Source organism: Cupressus sempervirens, chromosome 3 (assembly GCF_028749045.1).
Source record: "Cupressus sempervirens isolate cs-2001-9-10 chromosome 3, ASM2874904v1, whole genome shotgun sequence".
NCBI classification, from domain to species: domain Eukaryota; kingdom Viridiplantae; phylum Streptophyta; class Pinopsida; order Cupressales; family Cupressaceae; genus Cupressus; species Cupressus sempervirens.
The window spans coordinates 63524943-63546857 of NC_143120.1; the positions used below are offsets into that span (position 1 = coordinate 63524943).

The window sequence follows — 21915 nt, forward strand, 5'->3', positions numbered from 1 at the left end:
TACCTCCAAAGAAGATTCCACATGCCAAAGTGGTGGATATTACAACTACGAAGGGTGCAACACACACTATACGCATTACCACTTCATAAGGAGTAGAAATTGCATAGCCAATTGCACTAGTAGTGGCACCTACAAGAATACCTTCCACTTAGGCAACCCCCACACCCACACCATCCCAAGTCATGACTCCAACACCTATGCCTAGCTAGGCACAAAAAGGGAGACGGGACCCTAGTACCATGGATGCAGAGGCTGATAACCTACTCGCCAAGTTCCAACTGGGAGTGGAGCATATACCCCACCCTCTCTAACCTTAATGCGAGAACCCTCTCTAAACTTGATGGGAGGACATGAGGATATGGAGCTACATATGGAACCCATGGGCATGGAAGTTGAGAATGAGCGCATGGGGGAAGCAGTAACAACACATTTTAAGGGGTAATAACCTTTCACACTAGAGAAGTAATAGAATAAAGGAAAACAAATACATATACAATATGGAAACTTTTGAGGATGAAAACCTAAAATGCACTAAGATCATGACAAGTGCCTTAATCCTATGATATGATACACAAAATAAATGACCTAAAATTAAGTATGCAAGTACCTATAAGACCTAATATATTAGGAAATGTACCATATTCACGCCAACAAAAAAATGCTAGAGCCTAGAGACCTTAAAACCAAAAAAGCCGTTACAATTTTCTACTATAAACCTCCAATGACATAAAAAAAGATGAAAAGTAAAGAGAAAAATATGCCTTATCCTTAAACGTTGTCCTAAGCTAAGATAAGATGAATTTTAATGTCCAACAAGACGCCAACAAGAGACCCTAAGGTACTACCAGAAATAAAGCAGCAACCCAAAAAACAACATGAGCACCAAACAGAGTCTGGAAAACGACAAAACAACAAGCAAAGAACCGAAGAACCAAAGAAAGAGGAAGCCACCAAACAGCCTAGCGCACTAGCTGCTCCTATCAGTTGGGGAAAAGTCTAGAATCCTTAGATAGGCCATAAGATGGGAGGTCCCAAGAAGTCTCTAAGAACCCATGGAAGTGCAAGAAGAAGAAAGCCACTACAGAGTGGAGGATCTAAGCAGTCTCACAACCCTGGGAGACCCTAAAGGGGGGGTCCATTGCTTACTTGGTGTGTTGCATGGGAGAAACTGGTGCGGGAGCACCCTACGGTTTTACTCCAAGCCCTAGTTAATTTTCGTGCTAGTGATTGAGGAGTGGATCACAACCTATGAACTCATCAAATAAGTGTAACGAGGACTTCATCTTAATTCATTCGATTTCGCAAGTTCGCAGCTAGTTAGACAGTTAAGTTCTTTAGCCGTGCGAAGTTGCGCAAGCAATTAAGTCTTTGGTTCGAATGATCGCAGTAGTCAGCAAGATGTAGCATGGAAGACGTGCGAAGTGGCAAAAGAGGTTAGAATAGGGGTTAGTGCATGATTGTAACCCTCAAAGGTTAACATCAAATGAGACATGCAAAGATATGAAAACAGTTAAAGTGGAAGCTAAGCACACGTTCACAACTTGAAAAGACTAACAACTTAGGAAGCCTGCGAAGTTGCGAAGGAAGGAGAGATCGTTTCGCATCGTTGGAACTAGAAAGTGTTAAATCTGACTAACAACAGTGAAGTAGCGATCAAAGGCAAAGAGCCAGATTCGCATCCTCGCAAGCCAAAAATGCTAAGTCAAGTAAACCATGGCGAAGACGTGCTCAAGGGATCACATGATCGGCTAGCAAACAATTAAGTGAATTGGCAGCGAAGTTGCATAAAACCATCTTTCGCATGATTGCAGGGCTATGTAGACAATCAGAAGGAAGTGATGTGAAGTCGCGACCATTGTGTTCGCAGCATCGCAATGACGAAGCAGATAGTTAAGAGAATAAGCCACGAAGGGGTGAAACAATTAGCAGAATAGCCAAGCGCAACATCGCAACTTGAAATACAAACAATGAAGAAAAAGATGAGATGGGGCGAGAAAGACTTGTTCGCAACATCACAAGTCAAAAAAGTCAAAAGAGAAGAAGAATACGTGGAGAGAGAAGATGGACACATCAGCCAAGAAGCAATTATTAGTTAGAAAGAAGTTGCAAAGTTGAAAAAGGCAGTTGAATGCCGAATCTTGATGATTTGCTAGAATGAACTAGAGTGGAGATAAAAGTTGAAGGTCCCCGGATGGCACAGAGAGTTAGAGAGTTGGAGAATTAGTGATAGAAGAATTATAGAAGCTAGCAGAAAGTAAATTTTCAATAGATAAAGTTTTCTTGAATGTAATGTAATCAGAATTCAATAGAAGATATTTCTAGTGTGTTAATCAATTTTAGTCTACAATTTTTTTTATGTTGGTAGAGCTTAGTAGGGTAGAATTTTGTTACGTAGGAGTAGCTCAATAAATGGATTATTCTTGATCTCTGTGTTTAGTCAAATGGATTATTGGAATCAAGAAGAATCCTTTGTACATATGTTCTTTTCTTTTATGTTTGTGCGTGTGGTGGAGCTAGCTCTAAGTTCAAGCAAAGCCTAGGTAAGCAAGGCATGACTCGGTTAAGAAACTTGCAGAGAGAGGAGAAGAGAGTAGAGGGAGTATGATTGATCTTTATCAGTCATGAGAAAAAATGGTGGTTTGATAGTCTTTTCGGTGGGTAGGAAGCTTTGAGAAGGGGAAGAGGTTCCTCTACTACTAAGGTCAGGTAATAACCCTAGGGGTTCAAGAGTGAGTCTAAGGAGTTTTAGAAGAGAGTAGAACTTAGGGTGGAAGGCGACCTCCCCATCAAAAACCATTGTAAAGAAGGAGGTGATGAACTGATTTGAGTGCCATCTTGGGGGAAGAATCTGCTAAAGGGTGTGGTCCTAGAGTCTCCGTATCTCCTGAAGATAGAGCGAAAGGCACCTTTAATCTATATATGTGAAAAAGACTGGTAGAAACTAGGCCTCTCTAAATAAGTAGTAGAATCTCCCTCTGATCTTATACTAGATGGGGCAACAAAAAATGAAGTGAGACTCTGTCTGAGCTTCCCCCAAATCGCAAAGTTGGCAAATATTATCCTCTCTAGCCAAATGGTGGTCAGTTTGGATGCGGAGCCATTGGAGTCCACTATGAAAGAGCCAAGAGGGATACGGAGAGCATGAGATCAAATTGTTATTTTTGGGATTCCATTTGGGGAGACATGGAAATAAGATAGAAGGCTGGTTTGAAGAGATTAGAAATTAAGATGTTTAAATGAGAAGCCTTGGAAGACTTTAGCTACAAGAACAATATAGAGTTGCCTCTTTCTATCTACATTTTGACAATAAATTAGTTGGAGTTTGCAAATTTGGTTAAAGAGCTCATTATGAATTATATTAAGATGTAAAGAAGATCCACTATTGAATCCCTTGAGTGTTTAATTCATTAAGGAGAGTTCTAGTGTTGATCCCTCTGCATCAATTTTTGGTATTAGAGCTCAGGAAAAGGTTTGGGAAGTGGAAGAGTTTTATGATTTGATTTTTGTTAGTGGAGTTTTATTGGTTGCATACGTTTTGTTCACTCGCTACAAGAGGTGGACATGGAGGTCAGCATGAGGGCCTTAGGAGGTCCAAGTTGTTTGCCAAAAGTCTTGGGGAGAGAGTGCATGGAAGGAACTCCCAGGTGAGGCAGAGAAATTGTTTGTGTGTGTGAGATTCAGTAGAGGAGTGGACTTTTGTTTGGAGGCAACCATTACAAATTTTAGTGATGAGAATCTCAGTTTGAAGAAATGGTTCAGTAGAGACATAAAAGTGAAGAGGGAGACGGAGTTTCATATTTTTTCAGGTTTCAGTCAAGCATGCTTCCATGGGACATGGAAACTTTTCAAATTTGGGAGTATGGTGCAGGAGCACGTTTGCGATAAGAAGTCTAGTGGCAATAGGAAGATAGCATGCAGAATTGTATTGCAACAGGAAGTCTAGTAGCGACAGGAAGATAGCATGCAATATTATTAATGCAGAATTTTATTGCAACAAGAAGTCTAGTGGCGAGAGGAAGACAGCATATAGTATTATTAATGCAGAAGTTTATTGCAACAAGATGTCTGGCGGCAACAGGAAGGCAACATGCAATATGAGTAAAATGCAATAGTTTTGCGACAAGAAATCTGACAGCCACAGGAGGACAGCATATTAAAATGTAGAAGTTTATTATAAAATTTAAATGATGCCCACTTGTCATTGTAACTGATGGAATATGAAGTCATAGAACTGAAACAAGAAGAGTCATTCTGTAACTGCCCATGAACAATATATAATGGGCTGGAGTTTTTGAAAAGGACACCAAAAGAATAGTTTAAAATGTAGTCTTATCAATTTTCTCTGGACAGACATTTCTTTTATGTAGTTTTGTTTAGTTTTCAATAAAGATTCCCATAGTTCAGTTTCAGATTTCTTCTTCTATTTCTTGGTGTCGTCCTTGTAAAGAATAAAGTTTTAACCTTTTTTATTGAGTCATGTAACTAATTCAATCATGTATAGAAATATTGCAGAAGATGTATTAATCTCTATTTGTGGGTTTTCAATTTAGAGTTGTTTACATGGGAGTTCATACAATTTGGATTCAAGTTTGAAATATATTGACAAATAATAACAGATTTTCTACAGGAAGGTTTCATCTTCCTGTCATTTTAGGACATAACCATGTTACTGTAGATTTGCAAAAAGAATATATGTTTATTTTCAGTTTTCCTCTATTCTGGTTTTTTTTTATGACACATTTGGAAAGACATATTTGTGGATATGCCGAAATGCACAGAATCTGAGTAAAGAGTTCATTTTAAATCTTATTGTGATGTAGAGAAAAATCCATTGTTGAATCCCTTGAGTGTTTAATTCCTTAAGAAGAGTTCCAGTGTTGATCCCTCTACATCAGCATTCAGGTAGTACTGGAAGGGGGGAGGCGGTCGATGTTGATCCTGACAGACCCCAAAAGAGACAAAGCTTGAGCGAACCAACAACGGGCTTGATTAGTGGGGTCCAAGTATGCAATAGCCTTTGAAGAGCAATAGGCAAGTTAGAATATTTGTGACACCCCTCCAAGGAGTCTGCAAAGCCCCGTAGGTGATGTAAGAACCAGACCAAATCAAAAATAGTACAAAGTCTAAAAGGATGGGCCCCAAACTTGGCTAGAACAATACTGTGCAGGGTAGATTGTCTACGCTTGATAATATACCTAAGAGGAATAATCTGGACTCGCTCCACAGAGACCCACTTTGATTCAAGTAAAGATGACCCCCGAACGATGGAACCATATATCATAATCGATCTAATCAATGCATCTAAAAGACTTAGCTTGGAACTAGTGTCCTAGAAATGATGCCTAAAGCATTCTCTCAACAAGGGCCAGAGAGCCATAGCCCTTGTTGATGCGAGGCTAAGATGCTGATCTAAGCTGAAGCGAGGTCCCAAGAACCTAACCCTCAAATAAGTGTATGAGGAAGCAATCTCAATCACCTTGCCTTGGAATAGAAAGTAGAGGTGAGAGGTCTTAAAACAATTGAAGACCATTACCTTGGTCTTGCCCAGGTTCATCGTCAGTTATCGAAGATTGTAGAAAAAAGTAAGGTCATCAAGGAGTCTCTAAAGCCTCCTGGAGAGGAGGCCATGAGGACCACATCATCTACAAAGAGAAGTATAGAGTAATGTTTCCAATGGCACACCCAATTTCCCTAGAGGGAGAAACGCCAATAGGAAGCACCCAAGGGCAACACCAGAGGGAAACACTCGAGAGCAACAGTTGAGCAAAACGCCCAAGAGAAGGTACCCGAGGGAAACATCTGAGGGCAAGTACCTTAGGGCAATGCCTTAGGGAAAGTACATGAGGGCAACGCTAAGGGAAAGAACCCATGGGAAATGCTCCCAAAGTAGTCATAGAAGCTATTGGAAAGGCTATCAAGATAGTTGTACGAGGTAATAGTCGTACAATGCTAAAGGATGATCGACCGTCGTACATTATAGTGGTCATATGGTGAGCAGTTTGGGTGTGCGGTGAAACAGATCTGATTGTACGAAGAGGAGAAGTGAATGTAAGGGAGTCAATGCGAGATGGGATTTGACCGTACAGTGTTTGTATGGTGGTGTTTCCTTGTGTACAGACGCCCTTCGACCAATTATGACTCGATGTGTGAATTCTTCCTTAGGTAAGGTACATGTGATGATGTTGTACAGTGGTACTGTGTTCTCTGCTAATGATCTTGTGTTAAATATGTACTCTTTCGAAGTACAAATAGATGGAAATAATACACATCGAACAAGGAATGATTGCCAATTAAATAATATTCATATATTTAGAGCTTAGTTACAATAATGAAAGCACTCCAAATTTGCTAGATCCGAAGCAAAACAAGCAAAGTGGAATAGGGTGAGGGTTGAATCCCACCGAAACCAAGATAGCCAAATAGGGAAGGTCTTCCACTTCCAAAATGGCAAAACTAAGTAGAACTTCAACAAGAATTTGCAATACGATAAAATAATTCCAGTTGAATACCAAATACATCCTACCTGTTAGTCATAAATACCCCGTCGGAGGAATACCCCTGAGGTGTACAATAAGTACTGACATGGAAACAAACACCTACGACCAAAATAAAAGATGGGCCCGAGATACACATAAATCAATCAAAACCCCAAATACAAATATTTTTATTTTATTAATTTGGAGCTCATATTTATTAGTTAAAAGTTCTTTTTATTATAAAATTTAAATTCTGGGACCAATTCATTAATTACTTTAATTTATTTATTACAATAAAATTTAGGAACATCATAGATAGAGATCAACACTTAGTGTAAGTAACAGTTATCCCCAAGGAGTAAGTGTCTACATGAACCCCTCCAACTCATTAATGTAGAGTCCAAACAAAGTGGGAGACTAAGGTAGCCTTGTTTCACCCCAATGGCCCTGTGGATGAAGTCTAACATCCTGTGAGGAGTCCTAATGCAACCAACCACTATCTCATAAAGTCTCATGATAGCACTCAAAAGAATCACCAAGATACCAATGTCTCGCAGTCTCTGGAATAAGGTTGTTCTAAGAACTAAGTTGAACACCTTGTGGAAATCCACAAATCAGTAGTAGACCTTTGAGGAGAGATGGCGTGCTTCCTCAATAATAGCTCTAAGAGTCAAGATGTGATCCATAGTCTGAAAATCTGGTCAGAAGCCCACTTGCCCCCTAGCCTAAATGTCTTTGATCAAGCTCTCAAGAAAAAAAGTCATGTAACACTATGGTATATAGTTTAGAGAAAGTGTACCCCACCATGATGGTCCTATAATTGTCTGGATCTGATGTGTGCCCAGCCTTTTGAATTAGATGAATGATATGATGCAACCAAGAGGGGAGGAATACTGTGTAAACAACCTTGTTAAAAAACTCTGTGAGAAATGGGTCCAAAACTATGATGCCAACCTTTAAGAGTTTCACCCTAAACCCTTCCTCATCCACAGCCCTTCTACTATTCATGGATCTAACTGCCTTGCTAATGTTGGTGAAGGTGAAAAGGTGGCAGTGAGGGGGGGGAGGGGTGACAATGAAGGAGGGATGGCAAGGGATAGCATAGAGAGTTGCGGTATGTAAATATAAAAATGTCCCTAGATCAATTATCTAGGCAATTATTTTTTATTTCAACACTTTTATCAATTTAGATAGAAGCAATAAATTGATTACTTTAAATAAATTTGGAAATTAATCTAGATGAAGATTCTAGATGCGATTGGAACTCAAATTAAAAAAATGAAATGGATATGGAATCTGAATTCGGGAAGGCGAGACTATTTGACTGTAACATGGAATTGACATTCATCATTTTATGAAGCCATAAGAAGTTGTCGATATTATATTTCAACATTGTACAAACATCAATGAATATCAAACATAACATTTGAGTTTGACAAATTAACACTGAAGTAATATTTTTAATTTTTATGGTGGTTTTTCTTATAATATAATGATGTGTAGTATGCTAAACTTAATTCCTGGTTTTTGGCTGCAAATACATGTGTATTTACTATTTATGATTCTTATATGTATTTTGTACAAATGAACCCAAAACAAACCCATCAGAACTTTTTAGCCAAATCCATGTAGCCAGCAACCATATGTGAACTCGAATCAACTACTTAGTAAGTTTTCTATAATTAGTAATTCTTTGTACATAAAAGCCTATGCTCTGCAGAATCTCAGGTACAAAAAACACCAGCAAATCACTGTATCTGAATTCCATATAAAAATACTGGCTAATAAAATATTAAAAAGTGACTTAGTTTGCTCTTTCAGTCTTTATTATCATATTTAAAACCTGAGCAAAATCCTCTATAAGCCAGTCTAAATTTTACAATACATTAATTACCATCTGTCCAACCAGGAGGATGACTTTTGAAAATAACAAAAAATGCAACCAAAAGCAGGTGACAGAAGGTGGAAACTAAACCGGAGAAAAAAGATTGCATAATACCATTACACTATGTCCTTGATTTGCTCGTATATACAGTTGACCATTTTCTTCCAGCAGGCTAAAGCGTTGTTTATTATCATTCTTTACAGCCTGCACATTTGAAGAATTCTAGTAAGAGTCAACTTTCAAAGAAAAAAAGACATTTATTGTTAGGCACAAAAGTAGGAAATAATATTTATAATAGTATATGAAAACAAAACTATGTGATGAATCTTTCACAGAAATCAATCCCTCTATATTCTTGTAGGATGTAACCCCTGTCAACTGATTATCCTAGGTAATATGTGTGTTTGCTATGTAACTTCATATCTTCTTCCTGGTGCATTAAGAGTCATCCACGCCTCAGTAACATCTAGCATATGATGCTTCACTGTAGATATAAACTGTGCATTTCTATCTAAACTGAATATTTGTGCTCAAAAACTGATGATTCAAACTAACTGTGAAGCCCAAACATGATTCCAGAATGAATTCATCACTGAATCCTCTAAATTAGATCTTCACTAACATGGAGGATGCTCCTTGCAAGGGTTTGTGTCCTCAAAAACAAGATGAACAGGCCCAACCCTATGCAAATGAGTTCAACAACTGTCTCTTATAGACCCTCAAAACCACATGCCCTGCCACGACATTCACCTTATTTATAATTTATAAAAACCTTATCCCTCCCCAAAATTGGTGCCTGCCGCAAAAAGTCAATTTATTCAATATTTCCCCAAAAAACATTTCTAATTTAACTTGGGCACTCATATAGTCAAATAAATTAAATAACAATAAAGTTAAATATGTAATTTAACTTTATAAATTAAATGTTATCTAAAATAAATACATTAGACCACATTAAAACCCATGGCCTGGAATATAAACATCTAATGTACCCACCAACATTCCCAAAATAGAAACATTGTCAACTGACCAAGTTAGTGTCCAACCTGACACTTCATAAAATAAGTATGTCAAAAACTATCCAAAACCACTCCAGAAAAGGCCATTGTGTGAAACTCAACTGACTGAGCTCAACGCAAAATCTATAAAACTATTACCTTGAGTTCCCTAACCCAAACTCCTTATCCTGCAAGAACCTGCTAAATAGGCTAACACACCCTAGCAAAGTGCTAAGGAAGGGAACATTGCCATGAGTGCATGGACAAACCCAAGTCCCCATTTTTTCTTTTGACTGAACATCCAAACCCAGACCTGCACCAATACCAGGACCTATAACTTAGCAAGTTACAATAGTAACAAACACAAACGACAAGGGTTGCAACATGCAATATGAATTTCTATTACGATAAATATGATTACAATAATCAAACGGGTGGATTAAAGTAAAAATAAATGAAGATGATGCATGTCCACGAGATCATAGATAACACATTTAGAAGGTGTGTTAATCAACTAAGATAGAGGTTCCCTTGATGAGAGAAGGGTAGGACTTAATTTTCATTCATCAAAGGTTGATGGAGTAATTGTGGCACTTGATGATCTTAAATCAAAGTAAACACATGTCAATATTAGATTAACAAAGTAAAAGAAACCTACCTAAGCAGATCACCAAAATAGTTTATCCTAGGTGCATAAAATGCAACAAAGAAAACAACTAAATGCAAAAAATAAAATAATCCACCAACAAATGCCTTAAGAATATAACTTTGGCTACCAGGTAATTTCTCATCAAAACATATTAACTTACTAAAAGAAAAATTACTGCATCTTTCATAACTAAAGAAAGGTATTCAGATTTATAAAGAAACATTGAAATGAAATATTTTCCATAAGAACAATTTAATTACCTCATGTACATCATCGATAGTGTGTGAACATAAGGGAATACCAGCAAAGGTTTTTACTTTCAACTGTAGTAATTGATCAACTGGTACATATCCATCAGGGCGAATATTCAAACTTAACTTCTCTGCCCTGTGGCGAAGAATAGCAGTCCTGCAAGTATAATTGCCTGTGTTAAAAACTTTTAACTTCAGAACACAGATTAGGATCTGATGCATGCAAGCCTTAAAAGTATATGGCTAACTCAAAATCAAAACATTGTTGTATTAGTACAAGAAATCCTCTGTAGCAAAAATCATGCTTAAAAAGTGAAGAAAATGAAAAATAGATTCAACGTTGTGCAATGCAAAAGACAGTAGTGTGTCATTTTCCTCAAACCCTCACTGTGTTTTTTTGCTTTTTTTTCTTCAGCTAAAGTTTTGTCTTATTAATTAGTATGTATTCTCTTTGTACTCAAATATGCTATAAGATATAGTTTCATAGAAAAGAAGCAGCAAATTCTATTCATCAGCATTTTAATTATTTTAGGACTAAACCGCAAGCTAAAATCTATGATCATCCAATATGTATTTTTATTTCTACGCACATGCTTTTGGTGTCATGACAATATCTTTTGTTGTGATGCATCTACATTTAAGGATTAGAGCTTGGCCTTTAATATAACTGGAAAGATATAGAAGATTAGAACAACCCTACCAAAGAATGAAATGCATAGTGGTCCAAATTTCGTATTCTATCATACATGAGCTGACAAGCCTCTGTCTATTTTGAGTTTGTGCATGATGCTGAAATTAAATGCATAAACTTGAGCAACATATAAGGTAAATAGAAAGAAACTCTCATTTTGATTTACATAAGGGTTGTTCAATACTTCAAATACAAAATATGTTGGAAGTTACCTTGAAAACTACCTGTTGTAAGGTTTTCACACCGTCACCCCAGTGCAAATGGAGACCCCCTCTTTTTGCTCATTGTTAGGTTGGTTAGGTTTGTCAATGAATTTGGCAATTTAGAGTTTTAGAGGACCATGGGGTGACAAAGATCAAGTGGCTAAGTTGTGTTCTTTAAAGTAGGAATGTTAAAATTGAAGTCTGTCAAGGTGATATTATAATAGGTTGAACATAAAATCCTAAGCATATTTAAATTTTGGCTGGTCAACTAGCCCGAAATTCTATATGAAGGCATATTACATGCATAAGGGCCTTAAAATCCTTATTAAAGCTGATCTTTCACTTTCAAAATGGCCAAAATCTAAGCAAAACCATTTTTTCTTTGTAAAAATACACAAAGTCCAGACTATACATGAATTTCTCTTTATATTCAGATCAAAATTCGGATTATATATGAATTTTCCTTCATATTTTGAACAAAATCCAGTTTTAACATGAATTTCCCTTGACAATTTGATTAAAGTCTGGACTATAAATAAATTTCTTTTTATATTTTGATCAAAACTTAGACTTAGCATGAATTCTCCTTCTTATTTTGGCATATTCAGAAAAAATTCAAAGTGTTGGAGGTCAAAATCCTTACATACCAGGAATTTCCACCACTTTGGATAATGTTTGCTTGAAAATTATCAGTGTTTGAAAAATCCAAACCAATGTTGTTTTTCCCTTGGAGGGAGTTGGGAGTTGGGAACTTTTTCTAAGTTTGGGAAATGTCCAGACACGGGTTATTTTTCCCCTAAGACTAAGCATGGAATGTGGAAAATTTTCTAAGTTTGGAAGTTGTCCAGACTAAGGGCATTTTTCCCTTGGGTGGTAAGTATGGATTCCAAAAAAATTCCAAGTATCAAATTTGTCCAATCTAAGTTAGTTTTTCCTTCGGTGGTAAGTTTCGATTCCAAAATAATTCTAAGTATCAAATTTGTCAAATCTAAGGTCGTTTTTCCCTTAGGGAGAATAAGGAAGTCTGAACATGGGTGTTTTTTTCCCTCAAGGGGAGAATGGAATGCAAAATCTTTTCTAAGTATGATAGCCATCCTAGCTAGGGTCAAATTTCCCCTTTGGAACTGTTATTTTTCTCAGACTGCTGCAATAATAATATCACTGTCATATTTTGACATCGATCTCTTTGAATTTGTATGAGGAATAAACCGAAAAGAGACATGTTCCTTCATTAATATAATGGAAAACTTAATTATAGTTGTGTGTGTGTGTGTGTCTATGTATATACATACATACATACATATATGAATCATTGTAATTATATTAATTTCTCTTTGATCTCACAAGTTTATGCTACTAAAACTACCAAAACATCAACACTCCCTCTTAGCTAGGGAGGATAAACACGACGCGTATTACACCATTGGTAATACTCGGTATGCCAATTTTTAAAGATATCTTTGATTAGAAGATATCCACCATTTCAATATCATGAGTATTGGTCTTCCAGAATATCAACACATGATATTCACCAAAAACTCAAATAAAATTGATATCACATCTGATATCATGAGTATTGATCTCCCTAAATATCAATATTCAATATTGTTAGATCCCAATTTTTGACTCAATTTGAAATTGTTCATATAGTTGTTGAGGTGTAATGTGAAGTCAGTTGACAGGTAAAAATACTTATGATTCATGTGAAGATGACATGTTGGTTAACCGTTATGATGTTATTATACCATTATCTTGAAAACTTGGAAAATGGTTATTCATTATAAATTCATGGGAAATGATATGGTGGTTAGCCATTATGATGGTTTATGAATAACTTGTTATAGTAATTGTGATTATATTGAGAAATATGATATTCCCGTGGGAATCTTTTTCTGCAGGAGCACATTGAAGGGGGGAAGCATTGTCAGAAAGGAATTGGGCACGGAGGCACCACCTATAAATAGGTGTGAGTCCTGAACCACCTTGGCTAAGGGTAAACAACTAGGCAAGCAAGAGTATACATTGGACAACCATGAGCTAATCAGATAAATTATATATAACTTAATAATTAAAGAAATCTCTAAGCATGAACTAAACTATGATCAAGTTGGTACCTTTATTAGTGTTATTTGGTTGGAGCCTCCTAGTGTTAAGCATGTCCTAACATATCAACACCATGATACCTAAATATCTATACATGTACATGTATTAACAAGGTCTTGTCCTTTAACATGGACTATGTATGGATGTATTGTGTTGGCTCCTAATAGGGTCAAGTCTCCTAACCGGGACACTTTTTACTAGTGTGTTATCTTGTGGGTTTCATTCTATTGGCTAAAAATTGTGTATGTCATTGACGACTTACAAAATTGTGACTTAAAGAAACATTTCATGAGATTTATCTCTCCTCTCAGCAATAGGGGAGGCTCCCTTCTTACTGTAGGTGGCTTCGATAGGAACTTAGCTGAAATGACAATAAGAATGGTTCTCTTGATCAATCCCTCTTTTTTCAGGAATGATTTGCATACAACTATAACTTTCCAACTTAACAAAAAGTGCCTTATTGCTACGATAATAGAGGTGACCCTGGAATTGACGTGAGAACAACACTAGGGGTAGCAATTTACTTTTTATATTTTGTGAAACAAAACAGGAACCCAAAGTCTCTTGCATTGTCTCGGATGAAGACTCAAGATGAATAACCAGTAAGGCACAAAGTCTCTTACTGGATACTCTCAAATTCAATTAAAACACTTACAATTGAAGCCCAAAGTCTTCAACTCTAAGTGATTACAGCCACTACTATCTATTACCATCTGTCCTCTTGCAACACAAAGTCTTCAAAAGTTCAATTTGGCTCTGAATGCAATAAGCAGCTTGAATTCTGCATGATTAAGTTCAAATCGCTCATGATCAATGCTCAAAAACTCACAGTCAATATCCTGAAAATGTTGTCACATAACACCTTGAATCAACACAAAGTTTGAAAGAAAGTTGTCTCTTTTATTGATAGCAATTTAGATTTACATCCAAGCACAAAGTTTTAGAGTGCACATATAAACTGACAAAATTCTCTTCCCTTCCAAAAGATGATTATTTACAATGAGCTCCCTCCTATATATAAGAAAATAGGAGAGAGAAAGGTGGAGAAGAGCGAGGAAATCTTCAACCACCTTGACTTAATCTCTAACAAACTTCTAACTAACTAATTTGACTTATCAAAGTTGCATGCCTAATGCGATTGCAACTTGATTACATGTTACAACTTTGCACATATTACTGTCACATGCAATTACATCTTGTTTTTCAATTACATATAATATGTCAATTACAAATACATGATAGGTGATGAAAATAATCCAAGTGCCTCCACAAGACACTACTTTTATTACATCATCCTTTTTCTATCTTCATGTTGCTATAGGATGCTTAATGGTCGACATGCTCGGGTTTGGTGGAAGCTTTTGAATTGGAACATGAACTTGCATCCTTGCTTGCTCTATGGTGTAATGGCAATTATTTCTTGGAAAACACATTTGTTTCTTTTCATCTCCGTTTTGAAAACAGTTTATGCATTCAACCATTCTCATCTCATTGTAAGCTCCATTATGTGAGCGCTCTTGCTTTGTGTTCCTCTTTCTTCTTTGCATGTCTGAGGTTATGCATGTTGTCATTATTGAGTTTCCAGAAAAACCAATGTATGTTCTTTAAAGCATAGATGGGTTCATTGCTCGCTTTTGATGTGTAAAAACATGGATTTGGGAAAAGTATGAATAGGGAAAATGAATGAAATGATTAAGGATAGAAAATGAACAAATAGATCAAGCTCAGAATGGCTCAAATATGAGTAAAATAGCCAAAAACAGGTTTTTTGGAGTGAATTGCAAATACGACCGGCAAGCTTGAAATTAAGTGAATAAGGGGAAAAATAAGTAACACGTTGGGCATAGCACGTTTTAATAAGTGCAATAAGTGATACTCTATCCAGCAAGCATGTGGGAGAAACTTCAACCATAAGGTAGCCATATGGAGGTCTATGGAATACATGGTGGTAGGGTTTTTATCTTGCATTCGCCCATGAGGAAACTTGCATTTCCTTTGAGAATGGGATTTTACACACGACTACATATACAAGTAATATGAAAATTTGCAAATGCAACTTGGAGATGAAGACAGAAGATAGAAGGAGCAACTTCATGTACATAAAAGAGATGCAATCTGAAAATGGAAATGACAAAGATTTGCAAGAACAAACAAAGCAAATATATACATAAATGCCTAAGGAATTTTACCTCAACACAACCAAGAATGAGAAAGCAAGTCTTTATCCAAAACTTGAGCAAATCTAAAATAAATCCAAGAGATTTAGGGTTTTAGATTTGTCTAAAGCCAAAGACTTAAATAGATTTTGAAATCCAAAAAACATGGTTCGAATTTGGACATGTGGAGATGGTTAAAGAAATACAATGCCCGAAATGTGGAACAAACTTTGACCTAGCAACTCCACATGCAAGAGCAAGTAAAAACAACGCCTAGGCAAGAGATTAACTTGCTAAAATGATGACAAACAAGTTTGAAATGATAACATTTACCCTAGAAAGCTTCTTGAAGGGATTCAATACAAAAATGCCTAAGAATGCAAGGTATTTTGGTGAAAATCATGCCCAAAACGGGCTGTTTTTTGCAAAACGCATATGTGCAAAGCATATGCAAATCCTCCAAAAATTGCCACTCTTGCTCTTAGTGGGAAAACATGGACTTAAAACGCCCTTTAGAGAAGCATTAAGAAGTCAAAACATACGCATTCGAAGCAAAAATTGCCACCTAGAATGAATATAGCATTTTTAAGTCAAAACTATTCAAGTATAGCATCAGTCGAAGTGATATACTCATTACATTGAGTATTCATATTCATGATTTATATGAATATTGTTTTATGTCTTATATTATTGATAAGAATAATATATATATTATATATGTATATTATATATTATTATATAATAGTATAATAATATAACAATATATTACATATATGGTTACTATATTAATATTATATATACTTAAAAGTGAGTTATACTTATAGTTAACTAAAGATGATTAACTATGGGACATGTCTCTTGAAGAGACATGTCTCTTCTTCTCATATTTATATGAGAAATCTGCATTTGGAAATCATCAATAACAATGGCCATGATTATAAATTTGCAGAAACAATCTTAGTTACTCTAACAAAAATGTGTTTTTGAAAGCCATTTACATGTGTTTAAAATGTATGCCTTCTCTTGAGAAATCGCCAGTTAGAGTATTAAGAAAAACACATATTTTGGAAGTAAAGACATGTATTTAGAAACATGTAAAACCATCTAAAATCGCCACTCAGTTTATTGGCTTTAAGACTTAGTGGAGAATGCGTTTTTGAAAGTCATTTACATTTTTATTTTTTTTGGATAAAAAAACATATGTGGTTGGGCTCAAATTCGCCACTTTTGACTTAGGCTAAGTGAAAGTAAGTTTTTAAAACATCGTATACATGCAATTGGGTCAAAAATCGCCACCTATGTCTTTGAAAAGCTTTTGCATATTGTAAAAGCATGCAAATTGATTATAAAAGTCCACTAAGTGATTATCTTAAAAGATGTATATGCAATGAGTCTTAAAAACTCCATTTGAATGCATTAAAATAAACTATATATGCAACCACATGTGTAAATGAGTTAGACTTTCTCACTTACATTAATTGAATTAGTTTTAAATATGTAAATACATATTAATAACCCACTTAAGACATTAAAATATGCTATTGCATATAAAAAGTCCATTTTATTTTGATGTTGGGAATTATAATTTACTGGGAATGGATTTTCCTGAAGTATTTTGCACATGGATGTATGCAATATGTAATAAAAATCCCACTTTTATGCACTTAAATTGTCTCGTGTATTTAGATTTAATATCTAACTATACTTTTTAATAAAGTAACATTAAAATATAGTCTAGAAATAGGATATTTTTATCAAACATAAAAAACTATGGTCAAAGATATTTTTATCAAACATAAAAAACTATGGTCAAATCAACTCAAAATGAGTTGAAATTTTAAAATGGACCACAAAATCCACTTTAAATATTAAATATAACTTTATATCATGCAATTGCCAATAAAGCCCACTTTAATGAGGTTTTTTAATAAAAATACGCAGTTGACCTGAAACAACCCACTTTTTCCCTTATAACTTGAGCTCGACAACTCCAATTTGGCCTAAGTTATCTCAAATCGAGTGGAATTTCAAGGGCTATTCACTTAAGGCAAAAAAAAGAACAAAAAACTATTTATAACATAAAGAAAAACAATGAAAAAATATGAAAGTTCACCAAAAATCAAGTATTTGCAGTGCAAGAAGGAAAACTCCTACCAAATTGAGGATAATCTCAAATAGAAAACCTTCAAAAGAACACATAGACAAGACCGCACAAAGAACAATTCGGAGATAATGAATTGTTTTCATGATGCCTCATCAAGTGTTAAAACAAAGAGGATGCGCCTACGAATCCATCAAAAAATTGCGTAGGGTTGCCTCAATTTTGTGATGAGGACAACAAATTCCCACCAAGGTTTTCCCTTGGTTGGGATTTCCTTGAGAACAAATAATGGTGTTATGAGTTCTTTTGTGGTGAACGGTTTATTGTTATGCTTTATTGTTTCAGTATTGTATGGTATTGTTGTAAAAAGGCTAGATTGTTTAAAAGTGTTGCAATACTATTTTGCCCCCTCTCAATGTTGCTTAATCCTAATAGCATGATCTCTGTGAGGAAGTAACATTGAGACATTTGCTTTAACCCTTCCTAATACATATTTAAATAAATAAATACTTCTTTCTTCTTCCAAATATTTGCAAGTCCAAGAATTGATCTCAATCTAAAAGTACATGTAGCTAATATGATTTCATTGTTTTCATCCCTTCTTTTATCACCTACAAATGTGAGTATTCCTCTTTGAATCCCTTTTGTCTCCTCCAATAGTTCCTTCCAAAGATGTTTTTCGACCATCCCATGTATGCCATCAATATGCAATAAAATTGCAATAGTGTTATCTTCAGTAACTTTCAATTGATTCTCCAAAACATGTGAACTAGCAAGTCCATGAGAGAAATTAGATACGCATGAACTGAGTGTCCTTCATTACACATATCAATGCCATTAATGTCATTTTTCATGCCCAACTGTATATAGGAAGTGGAAAAAGCACTATGGTCAAAAGTAGATCCATCCCAAAAATGACCTGCACTATATGTAGGAACCAATACACCCAAACCAACATGGGCATCAACACTCAAACAAGATGTCAGCATGCCCATCAAATGCACTAGTTTGAACAGCCTTGTAAGATCACTAACATCTTTCCCATGATCACGTGTAGGCTAATAGTTAATTTTTCTTCTTCTTTTTCCAAATATACTATAATCTGCAAACTCAATGAGTTCAACTCCTCTTCAGCCGCTGCCTCCCCTTTAGTTTCTCCAAAGCATTGGTTCAGTACTTTTTTCACAATCACCTGATTCAATGACAACTTCATGATGCTTTTCTTCAACAGTTGGTTTGAATTTTTGTTCACCCATGGGCTGAATAGTGACCGTTGAAAACTCCTCATATAAATTTTTGCGCAAGTACATCATGAGCTAACTAATGATATTTTTTCTTTGCCAAAATAGTCTTGTTATGTAGCCTTGGAAGAAAGTCCATCCAATCAATGAAGGGTATCATATTCATCAAACATGTTGAGTACTTCTTCCCTTTTATCTTGTTGGGAATTGGACACAGTCCTTCATGAATTTTCTCATACTAGGCATTTTGATAATCCTCCAATTGTACCCAACAAGATGACCAGTTCGATGCTCCGATACCCCTATAAGATTCCTTACTAATTCTGACCCAAAATTTCATCACAAACCACACATGAACAAAGTAGACACTCAGTGAAACACTTGTATGAATATAACGTTCAGAATTTTATCACATATTCTTCAAAGTAGTTTTGTCAAACAATTGGTATGTAATGTCTAATCTGTTTTTTCCTGAATCCTTATCAACTAATGATGATTGAGTTCTAGTACCAAACTTCATATAAATTCCACAAGTTCCTAGGCACATTTTGTAATGTTCATGCTATAAAATAAATAAATAATCAAAGCATTATTTATGGGCCGATTGATTTAGTATATCTCGGACCCACTTTTATTTTAATTGTTTATGCAAGTGTTGTCATCGGTTGTCTTTGTAAACCCTCAGGAGTTCCTTCGAAGGGTATTTAAGCACATTAAGTAGGTAGTAGTTGGCATGCAATCTGAATTATCTTCTTTATACTATGAATTCCTGTTGGAGTTCTTTGTTGCTCGCCATTTCAAAAGTGAAAGGTCTTGCCTATTTGGCAATCTGGAGTTTCGGTGGGTGTCATCCCCTCCCTATTATGCTTGGTGTTTCTATGCATAAATCTGTGGTTAAATCTAGCAAGTTGAGCGCCATCCGTACCTGACTCTTTTTTGCTCAACTAGTTATTATTTGGATAATGGTTTTCCATCAATTGTGTTCCTACTCTTAATTACTATCGAAGATACTACATTCACCCAGGATATCATTCTTCCTTCACTACTTGACTACTTCCAGTACCACCTCCGCCAACTCCATCCACATCACCAAGTAAACCCTCCCTTCCATCACCACATGTCTGGGCATCATCAATATTGGAGCAGACCATCACACCGTACAACCTCTATATGGTAGCCACATTTACCGTACCCCATCACCCACGTACACCAAGTTCCCAAAGATCAAGCAAGTCATCGTACGACAATTTATGGATCCAACGTACAGACCCCAACTGCCTCCATCCATTGTACGAGAGTCTACCTCCACCATCTGCCAACTCCTTCGACCTCCTCCTCCACGTATGAATCACATTGCCACTGTACGAAGGTTCAGGGTCACCATACAGCCATTGTAAGTCTTTGTACGGCATATAAAGCCACCGTACACCTCATAGGGTCACTGTATGCTAATTCTCGAAACACATTGTGCCTTCTATATTTGCCATAGGAATTTGCAAAGACATTGAACCTCCTCACCTAGACAACAAGAACATTATAGTAGTATCAAAGCAAAAGATCCTGCCAACCTAGGACAATGAATGAAAGTTTATCGTTGGAAAAGGAGGAGATCCCACTCAGTTGATAGAATGGCAAATCAAGAACCCGCTCCTACGGAAGTCATGGCACTATTGAGGGATCTTTCAAGGAATCAGGCACAGATCAATAACACTCAGCAACTTATGGAACAAACTCTTTGAAAACTAGTAGGCAATAAGATATTTGGGGAACAAAATGGTCATAGTACCGACTCGATTTCAGGAAAGGCGAGTCCTCATCCGACACGCTCTTGACCTTCCATGCCGACTTTCCCTACATGGGCGGAGGTACCATACGAAGGAAGGCAACCAACCTTTGAGGAAATTCAAGAATAGTTGAAAGAAGACTGGAAGAATGTCAACTTCGAAGAGGATATATCCTACAAAGATTACGCAGAATTGAGAATGCGATATACTGGAGGCGAAAACTAAGGATATTTTAACGACGATCTCAGAAAAAAGTTGAGTAAAATAAATCTATCACCATTTGAGGGATCCGGATCCATATATGCCCAAGGATGGGTAATGAAGGTCGATACTTACTTCCAACTTAATCCAATGCCAAAAGAAGAAGCAATTAAATTTGCAACACTCCACTTGGAGGGAGTGGCGCATGAATGGTGGCATCATGGCCCTATTACGCTAGGGTGTGACCAAGTAAATACTTATGCAGAATTAACTGAAAGATTGATAAATCAGTTTGATAGTAAAGATCCGAAACTTAATTTCAAAGAGTTGGCACAATTAAGGCAAACTGGATCGATCGACCAGTACATCACAGGATTTCAGAAACTCTTTGTTTTGGTTACGGACATCTCCAAAAGGAGACGAATAGTGCTCTTCATGGATGGACTGACAAAACCACTAAGGGGTTGGGTAAAAGGTTTCAATCCTGCCACCCTTTCTGAGGCTATAGAAAAGGCGCGAAGAATGGCATCATCATTGACATCATCCTCTCAAGGTTTCTCTCACTCCAAACTATCAGTATTTCTAGGAGACAACGATAACAAACCTCTATCGAAGAAGCCTTCGTTGGATGAAGCTACCAGACTAGAGCTCTGAAGGAAGAAATTATGTTTCAATCTTAGTTACCGATTCGGGATACGAATCCGATTCGGGCACGTGAATCGGATCCGTGGATTCGTGATTTTTTTTTTTTCCCGATTAGGATTCGTGGAGGATTCGTGAATATATATATATATATATATATGTATGTATATGAGTATACATATATATATTACTGATCTTGCCCAAGCCCCAACTAGTAACAGATATATATATATATATAAATATATATTTGTTTGTTTCTCTCATTTATTAGTATATATAATGCATAAAAAGGTCATTTTAGCACTAGAAAGCAAAAAAATATATTTAAAAAAGTCATATTAAATAACTTAGACTCACTTAAACCTGTCGATCCTTGAGGATTCACACTGGATCCTTGAGGATTCGTGCCTGGATTCGTGCAGATCCGGGCAGGATCCTTGTTTTACACAGTGGATTCGTCAAGATTCTTGGGCCACGAATCCTGACGAATCTACTATGTAAAACAAGGATCCTGCCCGGATCTGCACGAATCCA

The 21915-nt window shown here is 36.2% G+C and overlaps 1 protein-coding gene across 1 annotated transcript in view; it reads right to left on the minus strand.

Moving 5' to 3' along the window:
• The window catches only part of LOC149564793 (uncharacterized), a 116452-nt gene that overhangs the window by 87600 nt on the left and 6937 nt on the right, over positions 1 to 21915 (minus strand). The window contains exons 2-3 of the mRNA XM_089818377.1: positions 10269 to 10416; positions 8476 to 8565 (exon numbers count right to left, since the gene is read on the minus strand). Of these exons, the coding sequence (XP_089674503.1) occupies positions 8476 to 8565; positions 10269 to 10416 (238 nt within the window). The remainder of the gene's footprint in view (positions 1 to 8475; positions 8566 to 10268; positions 10417 to 21915) is intronic.